This window comes from Balaenoptera acutorostrata, chromosome 3 (assembly GCF_949987535.1).
Source record: "Balaenoptera acutorostrata chromosome 3, mBalAcu1.1, whole genome shotgun sequence".
Taxonomy (NCBI): Eukaryota; Metazoa; Chordata; class Mammalia; order Artiodactyla; family Balaenopteridae; genus Balaenoptera; species Balaenoptera acutorostrata.
In genome coordinates, this window is record NC_080066.1 from 7,453,823 (window position 1) to 7,472,230 (window position 18,408).

At 39.7% G+C, this 18,408-nt stretch overlaps 1 protein-coding gene across 1 annotated transcript; it reads left to right on the forward strand.

Annotated features, from left to right (window-relative positions):
• The first annotated feature begins 221 nt into the window (after positions 1 to 221).
• CDNF (cerebral dopamine neurotrophic factor) lies at positions 222 to 17,021 on the forward strand. Its single transcript, XM_007196442.2, has 4 exons — positions 222 to 450; positions 10,758 to 10,885; positions 11,946 to 12,087; positions 16,077 to 17,021. The coding sequence occupies exons 1-4, from the start codon at positions 336 to 338 to the stop codon at positions 16,253 to 16,255; spliced, it is 564 nt and encodes a 187-aa protein (XP_007196504.1). The 5' UTR covers positions 222 to 335; the 3' UTR covers positions 16,256 to 17,021.
• The last annotated feature ends 1,387 nt before the right edge of the window (positions 17,022 to 18,408 follow it).

The window sequence follows — 18,408 nt, forward strand, 5'->3', positions numbered from 1 at the left end:
CGCCGCGGCCTCCCGCGTCCCTGCCAATCAGCGTGAAGGTCCCGCCTTTCCTCTCCAGCAGTCAGCGAATAGCTTTACTGCGTCTCTCCCCGCCCCGCTGGGACGGCACCGCGTGAGCGAGAGTGCGCACGCGCAGGTCTCGGAGGGAAAGGAAGCGGCTGTTTCACTCCGCCCGCTTCCATGCCCTTTTCTTGAGAGCCAATGGAAACTCACGGTTGAGTTGCATCATGTGTCCCAGCAACTCCAGGCAGATTTTTTTCCAAACCCGGCTCTGCGCTCCTGTGTCCTGGAGCAGCCCCGGGCGATAGCAGCGCGGCGTTTGGAGCTGGCTCAGCATGTGGTGCGGGAGCCCAGCCGCAGTGGTGGCCTTTTGCGCCGGGCTTTGGGTCTCTAACCCGGGGCGGGCGCAGGGCCAGGAGGCCGGGGGGCGGCTGGGCGCCGACTGTGAAGGTGAGCGGTGTGAGACCTGCTTGCATGGCGGTGACACCGCGTCGCAGTGCAGCTGTTGTCGGCTTTGGCTTCTCCCGGGCCTGTCTATAAATAGCATTTCACTCAGGAAATACGGGCCCTGGCCGTGGTTTCCGATCGCCTTCGCCCAAGCCTAGGCAAAAAGTTCGAGCTGGGCCCAGTGACACGTTCAGGCCGCGTTCTTGGTCTTGCTCGATTAAACTGCCTCAAAGCTGGTGGGTTTGGATTTGGATTCGATTTTGTGCAAACGCACCTAGATGCAGACGACCCTGGCTCCAAAATGATTCTGCTGCCCTAACCGGCGAGACTTGGCTTTCCTTGCACAGAAGCCTTTCAAGTTCAGATTAGTTTATAATTCCCCAAAGAACAAAACATGACAAATTGTCTGTAATTGAGTTGAAATGGCTTAAATCAGAGCACATAACTAACATTTGTTAGAACTTTACAGGGAAAAGTTTCATTACAAAGGAGTACCTTAACTCCTTAGAAAGAGGAGGAATACAAAAAAACGATTCCTTTTCTGTTCACAGTATCTCAGCTGTGGACTTGCACTCAGAACAGGTGGGTCTACATCCCACCCAGCCTTCTGGCTCTGAGGCCACTGTACCCGGTTCTGGCAAAATCAACGTGATAATACCTACCGCAGAGGGCTGGTAACGAGGTCAAAGGAGATAATTAGCTGTGCTACCTCCTTCCTCCTGGACTACTGTAGCACTTACCTCCGAGTTTCATTCATTGAAATAATTAGCTTACATGTATATCCGCTTCACCCTTCCCTGAGCTTTCGAATCTATTCTTACATAACAGGAAATGGTAGGTTCACAATATACGTTTAATGAATGGGTGAGTATAGACTGTAATATAACTGAATAAAGACTTCACAATTGGAGTCCAGTTTTCTATCAGCACTGCAATAATTAAACTTTTCTCCAGAAATTTAAAATACCTACATGATGTTATTGTCAAACTTCAGATATAGATATTTGTTCAACCAAGTTATAATTTTCAGTTAAAGATCCCTTATAACTGGGTACTATACGTTTAAAGCAGAATTTGTGAGGCATAAACAGTTGACTGGCTTAATCATCACTAATTTAATTGCTGGAGCTTCTACTTAAAAACATTTCAGAAGAGCCAGAGCATCTGGATTAATTGTGAAGCTTCTAACGTCTTTCTTGAATTTATTACAGCATATTGTGATTATTAACTTGCATGTCTGAGTAACCTGGGTGTATATTTCCTTTTGTTAACACTGTAGAATCACAACGAAGGAAATACTGGTTTTAGAACAAAAAGAAATAAGAGTCTAGATCTGGCTGTTTCTGCTTATGAGTCTTTGTCATTAGCCAATTAATTTTCCCTCAATGTATAAGATTAAGATTCTATACATACTGTAGGGCAAATTTCCATTCTTATCTTGACTACTCTGTGGCATGGGACACCAATGACTTCTTTTATCAGTAAAAAACTGATAGTCCATCAACCACCTGGGACCTATTAATGTATTTTATTAAGTTCACAAAGTATTTTGAAAAAAACATCTAAATTAATTGGCTATATTTTAAACTTGGGAGATGTCATTTTAAAAAGTTCAGATTTCTGGCTTATCTTGAAAACCAGGTGACCAGTCAAGACTAGCCCATATGTCCATATAGTGGGAACTGATGGTGGCTGCTCTTTTTAGAAAGGACATGTGTTCTTTAGGTTTTTGTTTTTGTTTTTCCTAGACTTGGATTGCTTTACCCATTCATTTTACTTGCCTGGGCCCTGTGAATATTCAAGTTTCTGACTGCTTTAGGTCATGTGAAGCTTACTGAAAAAAAAAAATGTAAACGTTTCTGAATTTATTTAAAAGGATTGTATTATGGGGCTATTAAATTTTTTTTTTTACTTTGAAATAATTATACATTCATTTATGGGACTAATTTTAATAAACAAAACCCTATGACATAAATAAAAAGACTATGGTTATCTGGTTATAGCAATAAATGCATGCCAGGATCCTTAAATTACTAATTTGTTAGGTGATTTATAGTGAGATTAATCTCACAAGCCTCTTAAATAGCCTCATCCACCAGAGGGCAGACAGCAGAAGCAAGAAGAACTACAATCCTACAGCCTGTGGAATGAAAACCACATTCACAGAAAGATAGACGAAATGAAAAGGCAGAGGGCTATGTACCAGATGAAGGAACAAGATAAAACCCCAGAAAAACAGCTAAATGAAGTGGAGATAGGCAACCTTCCATAAAAAGAATTCAAAATAATGATAGTTTAGATGATCTAGGACCTCAGAAAACGAATGGAGGCAAAGATCGAGAAGATGCAAGAAATGTTTAACAAAGACCTAGAAGAATTAAAGAACAAACAAACAGAGATGAACAATACAATAATTGAAATGAAAAATACACGAGAAGCAATCAATAGCAGAATAACTGAGGCAGAAGAACAGATAAGTGACCTGGAAGACAGAATGGTGGAATTCACTGCCGCTGAACAGAATAAAGAAAAAAGAATGAAAAGAAATGAAGAGACCTCTGGGACAACATTAAACAACATTCACGTTATAGGAGTCCCAGAAGGAGAAGAGAGAGAGAAAGGACCTGAGAAAATATTTGAAGAGATTATAGTGAGATTAGTCTCTTCATGTAAGCCCAAGGAATAAATTTCCATTCTTACTGTGACTTCTCTGTGGCATGGGACACCACTGATTTCTTTCTTTTTCAGAAAATTTCTTCTCTTGATGGCTATGATACTACTTTTCCCTGCCTTTGCTTCCCATCTCTGTGCCCACTTGTTCATAGTATCTTTGTAGGCTTCTAATTCTTTAGCCATGGCTTCAATATTAGAATATCTATAGTCTGATTAATCCCAGATGTTTATATCCACCCCATCTCCTTTTCAGAGTCTCAGACCTTGCATCCCATTGATGACTGAACATACCTACTTAGATACCTTATACCTCAAACTCAACAGAGTCACAAACCAAAGTCATCGTCTCCTTCCCTTCTCAGTCCCCCAAACCTGTTATACTTATGGCATCAGTACATAACTCGCCCACTAGACTAGACTTCTGTCTCTCCCTGATGCCCTAAACCCATCAAACACTGGGTCCATTGATTCTACCTTCTGGCTGACTCTGCTCCTTTCTCCTTCCCCGACTCCAGTGCCTCGTTACAGACCTTCACCATTTTCAACTGCCTTACTGTCACAACAGCATCCTTCCCATGGCAGGGTGATCATGTAATTCCCTCACTAAATATCTTTCAGTGGTCTCCCAATTTCCTCCAGGGAGGTGCCTCTCCTTTGTTCTCTCACAGTATCTAGTACATGTCTCATAGTGTTGAGAAATCGTTTTGGTCTCCTCCATGTGTGCATTCCTTGACAGTCAAGACCATTTCTCTCACCACATCATCTCCAATGGCTACCATGGTGCGGGGCATAAGGTAGGCACTCAATTCTGTTGAATATATGTATGCACATATGCTGCAATAAAATATTATATAGCTTTTAGTGAGTCAAAAGTGTCTCTTTTAAAGTACAAGTTAGAATTCCCAACACCCACCATCTAGGTAATGCATTGACAGAGCAACAGTTAAGGTGTAGAAATCATCTGAAGGTGTATTGTGGGAGTAGAGAAAGAGCTTTGAGGCATCGGGACACAGGGTTTCTTTTTCAGGGAGAGGAGAATTACACGTCACCAGGAGGCTTTAACGATGGTTTATGCATGGATCATTACAGCAGGTGTCTCCCTTGCATACTTGGTCTTTTGCTAATTAAACTTAGCAAAATACGTGTTGGCAAATGTCTCGTTTTCCTCATTCTATCAGTAGCATTTCACACAGCTGATCAGTCAGTCCCTTTTTAACACTTTCTTTGCTTGTCTTCTGGGACACCCTCACTCTTTGTTCTCATCCTCCCTTACTGGCTGCTCCTTTCAGTCTTTTTCTGGTTCTTTCCATCTTTCCAATTTCTAAACAATGGAGTTTCACAAGACTGAGACCTGGGATCTCTCCCTTTTGTGTGGTCTCATCCCACAAAGATCATTTTCATGTTGATGAATTACAAATTTAGCATTTGTCCTAGAACTCACCCCTGAACTCCAGATTTATATACTCAGCAGCTCCTTACTGTTTGCGGTGTCAGACATTATATTAGGGGTCTCCAGAGGAACAGACCAATAGGATACATACATACATACACACACACATACATACATACATACATCCAGATAGATTTATTATAAGGAATTGGCTCTCCTGATTATGGAGGCTGAGATGTCTAAAATTTGCAGTGTGGGCCAACAGGCTGGGGGCCCAGGAGAGCCAATGGTGCAGAAGGCTGTCTGCTGGAGAATTCCCTCATGCTTTTTTGTTCTATTCATGCCAATCTTTTTTGTTCTATTCAGGCCTTCAACTGATTGGATGAGGCTTATCCACATTATGGAGGGCAATCTGTTTTACCCAGAGTTCACTGATTTAAATGTTAATCTCATTCAAAAACACCCTCCAAGTGGACACATAAAATTAATCGTCACAGTTGTCTAGAAGTATCTCAAAGTTCATATGTCAAGACTGAATTCCTGCTGGTCTCCACAAACTTGCTTCTCCTGCAGTCTTACCAGTTCAGCAAATGGCAACTCCACTCTTGCATTTTCTCAGGCCCAAATCCTTGGAGTCATTCTTGACGTCTGTCTCCGCCCACTGCACCCCCCACCCCCCGCCATGCCACATCCAATCCATTAGTAAATTCTTTTGGCTCTGCCTTCAAAATACATCCAGAATCCAACCAGTCTCATCACCTCCAATGCTCCCACCCTGGTCCAAGATATGCAGCTATTTTAAGAACCTCCAAATGGTTATGCCTGCTTTCATTCTGGCTCCCCTGCAGTCTATTCTCCAAAGAACCTCCAGAGGCATAATTTAAAAGTAATGATGTCAGATCACTGCACCCTTCTACTCAAAACCTTTAATGGCATGCCTTCTCAGAGTAGGACCCAGAGCCCTTACCATGGCCTCAAAGCCCTAGATGACCTGCAGATGAGCTGCTGCTCATTTGACCTCATTTTCTACCATCCTCCCTCTTGGTCACTCTACTTCCCCCATGCTGGCTCCCTTATGGTTCTTGGACCTGCCAAGGACATGCCTATGCTGTTCTTCCCTCTGCCTGGAGAGTTCTTCCCAAGCACTCCACTTAAGGTGTTCTCCCACTTCCTTAAGGTTTATGCTCAAATACGACTTTATCTGAGAGACCTTCCCTGACCACCCCGTTTAGAATAATACTGTTACCTTATACTATTACTCTATCCTCCTTACCAAATTTATGTTTCTTCACAGCCACAAGATACTTTTATTTATTCACCAGAATGTAATCCCTGAGAGTAAGAGCTTTGTTTTTCCAACAGCCTATAGAATACTGTCCGGCGCTTACTAATTGCTCAATAAATATTTGTTAAAACCACAACATGGCTATATTATATTTAGTGTCTGTTCCTATTAAATAGCATTAGGAATGAATATGACTTCATGTTCTAAAAATAGACATTTCTGGTCGTCTAGCTGAAAACAACTGAAAACACTGGATAAAATAAAAATGTGAAAATGTTAAGTGTAAGTTAGTAAGGCATACCCAGAGGCCAAAAACAATGTGAAAGTGGAAACCAAAAGAGGTAAAGGGAATCCTTTACCTGAAGCTGGGATTTTTCTTGAGGGTATTTGCCACCCAGGCAATTTAAACTTAGATTTTCATGGCTGTAAAATAAAGAGAATGAATAAAATAAAGAGAATAATGACATAGCCCAGAACCTTCCCAAGTTAGGTGTGTAATACTGGATCCTCCCCCAATTAGTTTGGAACCCCAGAGAGCTAGACTTTCATTATAAAAGTTTACCTGGAAATAACCACAATTCTACCACCATTCTTTAGAGACTAAAAGAAATTGTAGTACTTGAACTTTTTACTGAATAAAAGGTAAAACAAAAATGTCTCCTGATCACTCATACTCACAAGCTACCACACATATGCACTGAAGCCCAAATTGACACAGCCAACCTGGGTGATCCAAAACATCTCAAACTGAGAATTTAGTTTAAAGGGATTTCAAGTAGGCATCAGCAAATGTTAATCTCACATAGGAATCCACCTTCAATCCAGTCCCACAAAATTCTAATAATTCCCACAAAGTTCTAAGAAAGCTCACATTAAGAAAAATCACAAACCCATGGGAAGAAGAGCACCATAAGTGACAGCCAGTTGAGACAAGAGACAGAAGAAGCATACCTGGACAGGCTTTAGGTTTTAGAATTATCAGACACTGAATATAAAATATGTTTATTATATTTAAAGAAATAAAGGAAGGGGTTGAAAATATGAATAAAGGGCAGGAGGCTATGAAAAATGTCCAAACATATTTGGAAAAGAACCAAATAAACATGTACAAATAGAAATTAGTGAGATTAACCACAGACTAGACACAGCTGAGAAAAGAATTAGTGAGTTAGAAGATTGAAGAAATTGCCAAGAAGGAATCACTGAGCAATTAAGATAATAAAAATATGAAACAGAGATAAAGGTACAATGCGGATCAAGAGAAAAATTCCCACATATGTTAATTGGACTTCCAGAAGGAGAAGAGAGAGTGTACGGGTGGAGCAAAAGAGATGATAGCTCATTTTTCCAAACGGATGAAAGTCATCAATCCACAGATTTGGAAGTCCAGTATATTCCAAACAGTATAAATAAAAATAATTCCACATCTAACCATATCAGAAGGAAATTGCAAAACACAAAAGGAGAAAAGAGAAAATCTTAAACACAGAGAAAGAAGACTGATGAACTTAAAGAGAATGGCAATTAGACTGTCGGGTGAGTCAACATTGAAAGGCCCAAAGCCACAGCTAGTAAATATTAAATAGTAAAGCCAGGATTTGGACCCAGAGAGTCTGGCTTCAGAGCCGAAGCACTGAATCCCTACCTATACTGCTTTCTGAGTGTGGAGTTGGGAACTAATTTATTTAAGGCAATATTAAAAATAAAATTGGAACAATGAAGTAATATACAAATTATTCAAGAGCTTCTGGTTATTCTTAAGTCTTAACTCATTATAACATGTATTTTATTCCTAGGTAGCAATTCTCCCCTAGTACTGGTACCAGCAAGACTAATCTGGTGTCTTTTTTTCCCTCCAAAATCAAGCTGGAGCAGATAATGTAGGACTGACTTCAGTTCTAGAAGGTGTGGATGGAACTGCTGAAAATAATGTTCCTAGCCCACTGATAATTTAATAATTCCACTAACTTGATTTTAAACTTTATTATTATCTTTTCCAAAAAGTTGTAGCTCTTTTCCTGCAGGTGGCGTTATTATATTTTTCAAGTACTAAGTTAAGTAGTAAATACTCAAGTTGAAAGACAAAGATTGTGAGGCTACATAAAAACATCCAACCAAATGCTTTTTACAAGAGATGGGTTTGGGCAAAAGAGTTAAATCTTTCTCTTCCACAGGAAAAAACTATAATAAATATCTAAGACTAAAAATAAAATTAGGAATTAGCCACACAAACATGTTATTTAAAATATGTAAATACCAAAGGAATCAGCTAAAAGAGTTGAAAATGAAAGCTTTGAGTTTGGGGGAAATGGGGAAGGGGAGACAAGGGACTATTTTTCAAACTGAACCTTTTATAACTCACTGACTTTAAACTTGGTGTTGGGGGGAGGGACAGAGAGGGAGAGAGAAGAGACCTGGAAACCACAAGTATAAAAATTATTTTAGAGTGTTTTTCTTAAACAGGAGTGGAGAAGTGGGATGTGATGTTGAGAGAGGTTTTGTTGCTTTTAAGATATGAGAATTAACAGCATGTTAATGGGAACAAGACGGGAGAGAGAGGGCAGAGGTGCAGGAGCAGGGAGTTGATAGGATCTACTTTAGCAGGTGGAAGGGTCGTCACAGTTCATTCATAGAATTAAGGTAGACTGTGCTGGTACACGTGTTGTAGATGTGGTGGCAGGAGCAAGGGAGAGTTCTTTCCTGTTGCTTTTTTTTTCCCTCAGAGAAATAGGAAGCACCATCATCACTGAGGATGGGGTGGAGGTGTGACACAAGGTTTGAGAGAGCAGCTGTGCAATTGTCCTTTTGGGAGTGGGACAGAGTGAGAATGAGGTCAATGTAGTAGGATTGTTGGGAGCACTGATGGCTCACTGAAATGAGCGGTCATGAATTTACAGTGAGACCAGTGAGTACGGCTGTGCTATTTCCTCCAGCCACGTTCAGTGAGTATAGGTGCAAAGTTTTAACCGGGGTTAGGATTTTGCTGGGTGAGTCCAACAAGGGAGAGAGATGCAAGGGAGTTCAGTCTGTGTGCCAAGGAGTTATTATAATGTTGAACCACGGAATCTAAGCTGGGTGAGGAAGCAGGGTGAAATGGTGGCGGCATCAATGAATAGTATGACCTGGCGGGGTCAGGGAATTGTTTACCTTGGGGTGTTAGAGGATGTGAGCTGGAAAGATGGGAGATGATGACCAGACAATGGGATGTTTCCACTGAGATTATAGAGGTTATAGTCATTGGTAATGACTGGACTTGAGGGTATGACCATGATGATTTTTCATGTATTTTGGATATTAATCCTTCGTCAGTTATATAAGTTGCAAATATCTTCCTCCAGTTTGTGGCTTGTCTTATCATTTGCTTACGATTTCTTTTGCATTAAAAAACTGTTAATTTTGATGTAATCAAATGTATGATCCGTGTTTTGGTCTCTTCTTTAAGAAATCCTTCTCTATCCTGATGCCATAAAGATGTTTTCCTAAGGTTTCTTCTAAAACTTTTGTAGTGTTGCTCTTCCCATATGTCTTTATTCACCTGGGATTCACGTCTGTGTGTAGCTTTGGATAGGTGTCTAAGTTTAACTTTTTCCATGGCAGGTGGTCCTAGTACCATTTATTGACTAGTCCATTTTTCCCCCACTGATTTTTAGCATCACTTCTGTACTATACCAAGCTCCTCTAGATTTGTGGATTTGTTTCTAGACTCACTAGTTTGTTCCATTGGTCTATTTCTGTGCCAGTCCCACAGTGTTTCAAATGCTATAGCTTTGAATTAGGTCTTGATATCCGATAAGGCCAACTCCCCAAACTCCTTCTTCTTCAAGTATTTCCTGGCTTTCATTTGCTCTTGTTTTTTCATATGTATTTTTGGATCAGTTTATCAAATCTATAAAAAAATCCTATTGAGATTTTCATTAGAAGAGCATTGAGTTTATTGATCTACTTAAAAATAATTATCATCCATAGTATTGAATCTTCCCATCCATGAACATGGCTTATCTTCCCATTTCTTAGGTCTACTTTTAGGTCTTTTGATAAAGTTTTGTAATTTTTTTCCTTCAAAGTCTTGCTATACTATTAAATTTATTCCTGGTTACCCGAGAATTCGCCACTCTTCCTTATGCTATTTCCCTAAAATTCTTTCTAATATGAGGGCTGCTGTTTTCCAGCATATGCTCTGGCCTCCATGTCCTTCTCTGATTGCTTGGACACTTCCCCTTTGGGACAACAACGTGGGAAAGCAGCCTCCTTCTATTTCAGAGTACCCTAGTGGATAAGCATGTGGGCCCAGAGGGAGACCATCTGGGGTCAAACTCCCTCTACCACTTACTGGGCAAGCTCACTGGCCTCTCTCTGACTCAGGTTCTTCATGTGTAAAATGAGGATAGTAATGTACATCAGAGTTTTGTTCTGAGTCTTGAATAAGTTCATCCACATAAAGTACTCAGAACAGTGCTAACAAATGGTAACTATGGTTGTTCTTATTGCCTGTGCCTCTTCTGAGTGTCATCTCTTCACTGACTCTGGACCCTGTGATTGAATATGATTGTTCAGATTGGGGTTCAAACTGGAACATGCAGGCAGATGCAGACTACCAAGGGGCTTCATTCAAGACACGTGTTCTGTTTTTTCTCTATGCTTTAAACAAAGCTGTCCCAAGCATCATATCCCAGACGAGGCAATATTTTCTTTTAGGGTTAGTGACATTTTGTGGGAAAGTTCTCATATTAAGTGGAACTTGGTTCCATAGATTGATGGATTGATTCAATAAGCTCATGTTATTCAAGGCCCAATACTAAGCTAAAAGCTACAGGCCTGAAACCATTCTTACGTAAAATATGAATTTAATTTGTCACAATGCGTTGAATCATACTTACTTTTTTATTTGGTGGGAGAAACATATACATAGGTGTGGTAGTGGTGATATTGTACACAAATACATAATTTATTTGTTCCTTCTAGTGTGTCAAGAATTCTTGAACCGATTCTACAACTCCTTGATTGCCAGAGGAGTCAACTTTTCTCTGGACACCATAGAAAAAGAATTGATCAGCTTTTGCTTGGATGTCAAAGGAAAAGAAAACCGCCTGGTATGGTAAATCTTCACCTTTCATTTTCTCCCTGTGCTCGGAGAAAACTGCTAATCGTTTCATTTCTCATCTTGAATTTAATGTTCTCCTTCTTCCTCAAGCCTGCTCACTGCAGAAAGCGAGCAGAAATTGATCTTTCAGGGAAATGGAGTCAATGTATTTTCATCTAGAGTATGTCTCATTTCATTTGGCTTTTTGAAAAAACCATAGGCAACCAATTCCACAGTTTCTTAAAGGAAATTATACAATTGAATTCCTAATGAGAATTTACTGTCCTGAGTTAAGAGTGGGTATACTTTCCACTTCTTATCAAGACAATTAGTGAAATCTATCAAAATATTTTTACATCATTATTTATGCATAATTAATGAAGTACTTTTATTATCTTGTAATGGTGTTTCCTGGGTATACACAAATGACCTGTTTCAATATACTGTTTTTACAGCACTAAAGACAATCTTGGGCCAATTCATTTTGCCTAAAATTGTCATGTTGAATTTGTCAGTTAAATTTTCCTCGTTGAGTGTTCACCACTGACACACTGTAAAAGTCTCAGCATTTGTCTGCACCATTAAGTTTTATATTTTTAAATGTCAAATGCTTGTCAGGGAGCTTGAAAGGCAGTAGAACATGATGGAACAGGGCATGGACTCCAGAGCCAAAAGGCTAGATTTTTAAATTAATTCGGTCTTTTCTTCTTGCTAGTTGGGTGACCACCAGTTGGCTTGGGTGTCAAATACTAGTACTTACGTCACAGGATTGTTCTGAGAATTAAATACATCAATACCTTTAAAGCCCTGAGAGCAATGTGTCAGCACAGATAAAACATTTAGCAAGTGTTAGCTCTTATCAGTAGTCTTTAAGCATCATGTGAATTGCAGAGCACTTCTAATTAGGCTGATCATGGGAACGGAGTCATTTGTTTTCTGGTGTCTTAGCAGGGGTTAAATTTAAAAGCTGGGCCACAAAAACTAGGTTAACCTCTTCCTCACTTCTTGAAACTATACTGCTTGCTTTTTTTCAGTGTCTGGGCCCCTAAAGTCTCTTCATTCCCCTTCAGTGCTACTATCTAGGAGCAACAAAAGATGCGGCCACAAAGATCCTAAGTGAGGTCACTCGCCCAATGAGTGTGCACATGCCTGCAGTGAAGATTTGCGAGAAGCTGAAGAAGATGGACAGTCAGATCTGTGAGCTGAAATATGGTATAACGGAGTCAAATGTTTTTTTCCCCAAATGTCCAGCATATTGCCAATTCTCTAAACATAGGGCCAGTTTCTAAAAAGTCAGTGTTAGAAAGAAAGCAGTTCTACACTTGCTAATAGGGTGCTGGACTGCTGCGTGGTGCCTAGTGCCATCTGAACTTCTTCGGGGGAAGAGAAATGAATTCTGGCACAGTCCGCATTAGGTAAAACTGCCCACCCAAATGGCAAAGTTTAACCTCTTAAATCACTAAGGCGTCGTCAACTACATACGTCAAGGAAGAGTTCAAAATTTCAAGGGAGCAGCTACTCGTGGTGAATTAGCTCTTGGTAACCTATTAAGACAAAAGTTGCATCTGTTCAAAGGTGATGTAAGGACTCTGAAGTTTTAAATGGGACTCTAAAGTTCTTCCTAGAGCTATCATTCTGCCAGCTTTAACTTTTAGGAAATAGGTCATTCACATCAAAGCAGGTTTTACCTGAAGAAATAGCCTTATCAAGGGTGCCTAAAATAAACAGCCGGAAAAGGAAGATGTCCTATTTAAAACATTATCCTTGGCCTTATAAATTTTATATACATAGATCTATTCTTATACAGAGGATTTGTATCTGGGCCAGTCTTTTGGGTAGATTGATTAGGTATCATAGAAGGCTGGAGGGGGACTTCCCTGGTGGTCCAGTGGTTAAGACTCTGTGCTCCCAATGCAGGGGGCCAGGGTTCAATCCCTGGACAGGGAACTAGATCCTGCATGCCACAACTAAAGATCCCACATGCTGCAAGGAAGATCCCGAGTGCCGCAACTAAGACCTGGCGCAGCCAAATAAATAAATAAATAAATAAATAAAAATAAATAAAAGGCTGGGGGATTCCCCACTTAGCCTATCCTAACACCTGTAATTCCACCAGTAGAAATCCATTTCTTTTGCTTATGTCATTGTTTTATGTTACATACCTGGCATAGTCTTTGTAAACTACCTAAGTAATTAGCACCCAACTCTGAATTATTTTAGTCTTATTTTCCAGCATAGCTATGTAATAAGCCTATGCACTATAGCTACACAGATGGCTTTAAATAGGTTTAAGGTCAGAAGATACCAAAGCCAAGCTGTTTCTCAAATGGCCAAGGGCAGGCCCTAACTTCCAGGGTGGTGATGAGGCAGATGTTTCTTTTTATTGGCTTCCAAGTAACGAAGTAGAGGCAGGAATCGCTGAGTCCATATAAGCGATAGCCCCCAAAGGGACAAAACTGTGCTGATTCTTCCATTCAACAAATTTCTTTTGAATAGCTTTTACTATGAGCAAGGGATCTTACTGGGCTCCTTGAATAATAGAAAAATTAATCAGATATTATTGAGAAGAAGAGAGTACTTATTAATGTTTTGGCAATGCTGGCCACTAGAGGCCCTTAGGGAGCCATGGACTAGATTTACTGTTGGTATTGACTTTTTCCCTGTAGTTTTAGGGAGTCATAGAGGATTTTCCCCTTTTAAAGTTAATGCCAAATGCCAAGTTCTCTAGAATAACCTGAAGAAACTACCAACACTTGCAAGAAAGTTTTTTTCCTTCAACCATTTATCTTGAATAGACCACTAGTTCTAAATTCTTCCCAGCTTATGTTTGGCAGGAAAGTTGAGACTGAACAGGGGCCTTTGAGCTGTGGAGTATTAATAATTTGGGCTATAAAAGTTTCTACGCCTAAAGGTATTTTGTCATGTCAGGCAGGAAATTAACAGACAAGGTAAGTGTAGACTTGGATTATGTTTTCAATTAGGAAGGTGTTATTTGGTTTTTGACCTGGAAGAATGTTTTCGCTTGCTCTGTTTTTTATTTTTACTTATTTATTTATTTTTATAAATTTATTTTATTTATTTTATTTTTGGCTGCGTTGGGTCTTCATTGCTGCACGCGGGCTTTCTCTAGTTGCGGTGAGCCGGGCTACTCTTCGTTGCGGTGCGCGGACTTCTCGTTGCAGTGGCTCCTCTTGTTGCAGAGCACGGGCTCTAGGTGCGCGGGCTCAGTAGTTGTGGCTTGCGGGCTCCAGAGCACAGGCTAAGTAGTTGTGGTGCGTGGGCTTAGTTGCTCCACGGCATGTGGGATCTTCCTGGACCAGGGCTCAAACCTGTGTCCCCTGCATTGGCAGGTGGATTCTTAACCACTGCGCCACCAGGGAAGCCCTTTGCTCTGTTTTTTAGAAGAATGGGAATCACTATTAAAAAATGTAAGGATTCTCTGGAGCAGAGTGTAGCTGACCCTCCAAATAAAAAAGTCTTTAAAATCCAACTTTTATTTATTTATTTCCAGCTTTACTGAGATGTAATTGACATATAACAGTGTGTAAGTTTAAGGTGTACGATGCGTTGATTTGATATACCTCTATATTGCAATATGATTACCATGTTAGCTAACAGCTCCATCATATCACATAATTACCATTTCTTTTTTTGTGATGAGAATATTTAAGATGTACTCCTTAGCAGCTTTCAAATATGTAATACAGTATTCTTAACTATAATCACCATTTTGCTGTTCTTTCTCAGGATTGCTTTGGCAATTCAGGGTCCTTTGTCATTCCATACAAATTTTAGGATTTTTTTTCTATCTCTGTAAGAAGTGCCACTGGCATTCTGGTAGGGATTGCATTGGTTCTGTAGATTGCTTTGGATGGTATGGACATTTTAACAATATGAATTCTTCCAAACCATAAACACAGGGTCTCTTTCCATTTGTTTGTGTCTTCTTCAATTTCTTTCATCAAAGTCTTGTAGTTTTCTGTGTATAGATCTTTTACCTCCTGATTAAATTTATTCCTAAGTCTAAAATCCAACTTTTAACTTAGGGTACACTGACTGGAAGTTTTTGAAAAATCACTTGACAACTATGTTAGGTTATTGAAAGGCTTTTAAATGCCATGTTCTACTATGTAGGGAACGAAAGGAATGCTTCAAGAGGTCAAGCTGAAAAAGTCCTAGGCTGCCACTAATTGTTAAACAAGTCAACTTAAACGCTGTATCTATGTTCAAGCACACCCCTGGTGGTGAGGGAGAGGGAAGGAGACTTTCCTTCGAAAGAGAAAAAGTGCCCCTTTCTCACGGGGAAATCAGAATCACGAGTATATTATAGATGAGCTTAATTATTTTTCTATTTTGGGGCTTGGCAATAGAGAAGTAGCTGAGTTCTTGACATCCTTTGCAGATAATCTGTAAACAGGGAAACAATAGTCTCACTAGAGGAGTTAGATGTTGGTGACAGGTATTATTGGCAAGAATGCTAGGAGCCAAATTGGCTGGTACCGAGGCACCAGCGTTAGAGAGGTGGCTATGCCCCAAAGGTCTGTAAATAAACCCTGTGATGATTTGGTAATCCCAGTAGGCGTGGAGGGATCAGGTGAGTTTAAGCAGAGATCCAAGACAATTAAGGATCAGTGATAATGCTCCTAATTTTATTCACGTGTTTGGGTTTCTTTAAATTTGTATTTAAAAGCTAATTTGTATTAGTGCTTTGTAATACGTGTGCTCATCTGCTTTACCACAGACATATCTCATATAAAAGTGAATCGTAACTTTCTAGCTAATAACAATCTATGGCTTTCAGTTGGCCACACACACAGCGCCATCCCAAGGTACCGCCTTTTATTGATTCCGTTCTTCTTACCTTGGGAGCAGCAATTCGGATGCGGTGCTATTTGTTTTATGAACGTTGGTCTTGAGAAGCCATGGAGTGGTAGCAAAGACTGCAAAGCTACACAGGCCCTGTTTTGAAGCGAGTATAATTCCATGGAAAGAAAGTCCAACAGATCATGAGTTATCCCAATAGCTTTGCATAGGATACATTTTTCTTAGGTATGTCCTGTTTTCCATAGACACTGGAACTGCTCCCCACTGTAAATCACAGGGTAGTCAGCACCAAGATAAGTTAACACTATTTGCCTTTCTAAGTGTTTCATAGTTGGTTTTGTTTTTTAAAAATTGTGCTCTTCCTTTTTGTCATGAAGAAAAAAAATTGGATTTGGCATCAGTGGACCTGTCCAAGATGAGAGTAGCAGAGCTGAAACAGATACTGTACAGCTGGGGAGAAGAATGCAGGGCCTGTGCGGAAAAAACCGACTATGTGAATCTCATCAAAGAACTGGCGCCCAAGTACACAGCGACGTACCCCAAAACAGAACTCTGACCCCTGGAAGCTGGTGCACCACTGATCGTAATTAGAGACAAAATGCCTCTCTAGGATATGGACGCGTTTGTTGAGAGGAACCAGGAATTGCAATGTGTGTGGTCTCAGACTTGTTTTGATATTACACCTCAGAATTGGTTACCTGGGTTTATAAGTAGAACTGCTAGTGTTAGTGGTTTCTTAAATCTGCAGTGTACCAAAACCTACAAGTGCCTTTCTCATGATTTTCTTGTATGTGAATTATCATTGCCTATCTCCTAAAATGGGGAAAAGTGAACCACTGAAAAATCGGTGTAGTAAATTGATTCTAAGCAGGAAGAGTGCTCAGAGGCTCCTATCTGTGCACTAATTTTTAATTAAATATGTTGGATTAGAGAAAGACAAATATCATATGATATAACTTATACGTGGAATCTAAAAAAAGGGTACAAATGAACTCATCTACAAAACAGAAATAGAGTCACAGACATAGAAAACAAACTTATGGTTACCAGGGGGTAAGTGGGGGGAGGGATAAATTGGGAGATTGGGATTGACATAAACACACTACTATGTATAAAATAGATAACTAATAAGGACCTACTGTATCGCACAGGGAGCTCTACTCAATACTCTGTAATGACCTATATGGGAAAAGAATCTAAAAAAAAGAGTGGATACATGTATATGTATAACAGATTCACTTTGCTGTACACCTGAAAGTAACACAACATTGTAAATCAACTGTACTCCAATAAAAAAAAATGTTGGATTATGACAAAAGAAATGACGTTTAGCTTATCTAACTCCCAACTTCAACCCAAATGATAACCTGGCATAACCAAAAGTCTTTTGAAAAGTAAACTTTGTGTTTTTAACTGTAAATCACTCTACCTTCTAGCTCTCTTTGGTATCAGAAATAGGAGGGCAGGAAGCACTACTTGAAATTAGTGTTTCCCAGGGGGAAGAAAACCTTTTTAAAACCTATTTAAACCGACTTAGAATAGATCAAGAATCCACACGAGTACAGCCAACGTTTTAGCGAATTGTATCCACACTCACACTGTTAACTGAACCAAGCTCAAAGTCATTTGCCCTTCTTCCTATCACACATTAGACAAGCTTTTGATAGAGGATTAAAGAATATTAAGAGCACCTGCGGACAACATGGAGCTTTATGATTCTTAATGCTATTTTATCAGCTTTAAATTGTAAAATCATTTTTGGTTCCATTTTCTGGCCACACAAGAATAAGAACCCCACTGTAGACATGACTGCCTCTCTGTGGCAGGTGGAGGTGGGGAATGACTGCAGGGCATTCTGGGGTGATGGTTCTGGGGTGATGGGAATGTCCTGAATCTTGATTGGGGTGATGGTTACATGGGTGAATATGACTGTCCAGTTCATTCAGCAGTACAATTAAGATATGGGCATTTTATTGTATGTAAATTATACCTAAAATACTGCTGTAGAAAAATTATTTGAAAATTAAGTAAAATCAGTTGATTCAAAACATCTTGTTTCTTTAAGAATTGCATTTGCTTAGAGTTGCCATATGATCCAGCAATCCCACTCCTGGGTATATCTCCCTCCTGGCCACATACCCAGACAAAACTATAATTTGAAAAGATACATGCATCCCTATGTTCATAGCAGCACTATTTACAATAGCCAAGACGTGGAAACAACCTAAATGTCCATTGACAGAGGAATGAATAAAGAAGATGTGGTATATATAAATAAACACACACACACACACACACACACACACACACACACACACACACACACACACACAATGGAATACTATTCAGCCATAAAAAAGGACATTTTTGCCATTAGCAACCACATGGATGGATCTAGAGGGTGTTATGCTCAGTGAAATAAGTCAGACAGAGAAAGACAAATACTGTATGCTGTCACTTATATGTGGAATCTAAGAAATAAAACAAACTAGTGAATATAACAAAAAAGAAACAGACTCACAGATACAAAGAACAAACTAGTGGTTATCATTATCAGCCATAAAAAGAATGAAATAATGCCATTTGCAGCAACATGGATGGACCTAGAAATGATCATACTAAGCAAAATAAGTCAAAAAGAGAAAGAGAAATACCAGATGATATCACTTACATGTGGAATCTAAAATATGGCATAAATGAACATATCTA

What these genes read in the sequence shown, in the direction of transcription:
- CDNF (XM_007196442.2), top strand. Translation starts at nt 336, where the DNA reads ATGTGGTGCGGGAGCCCAGCCGCAGTGGTGGCCTTTTGCGCCGGGCTT. An exon ending in AAGGAAAAGAAAACCGCCTG is followed by an intron (nt 10,886 to 11,945) that starts GTATGGTAAATC and finishes ATTCCCCTTCAG; the next exon opens with TGCTACTATCTAGGAGCAAC. An exon ending in GATCTGTGAGCTGAAATATG is followed by an intron (nt 12,088 to 16,076) that starts GTATAACGGAGT and finishes TTTGTCATGAAG; the next exon opens with AAAAAAAATTGGATTTGGCA.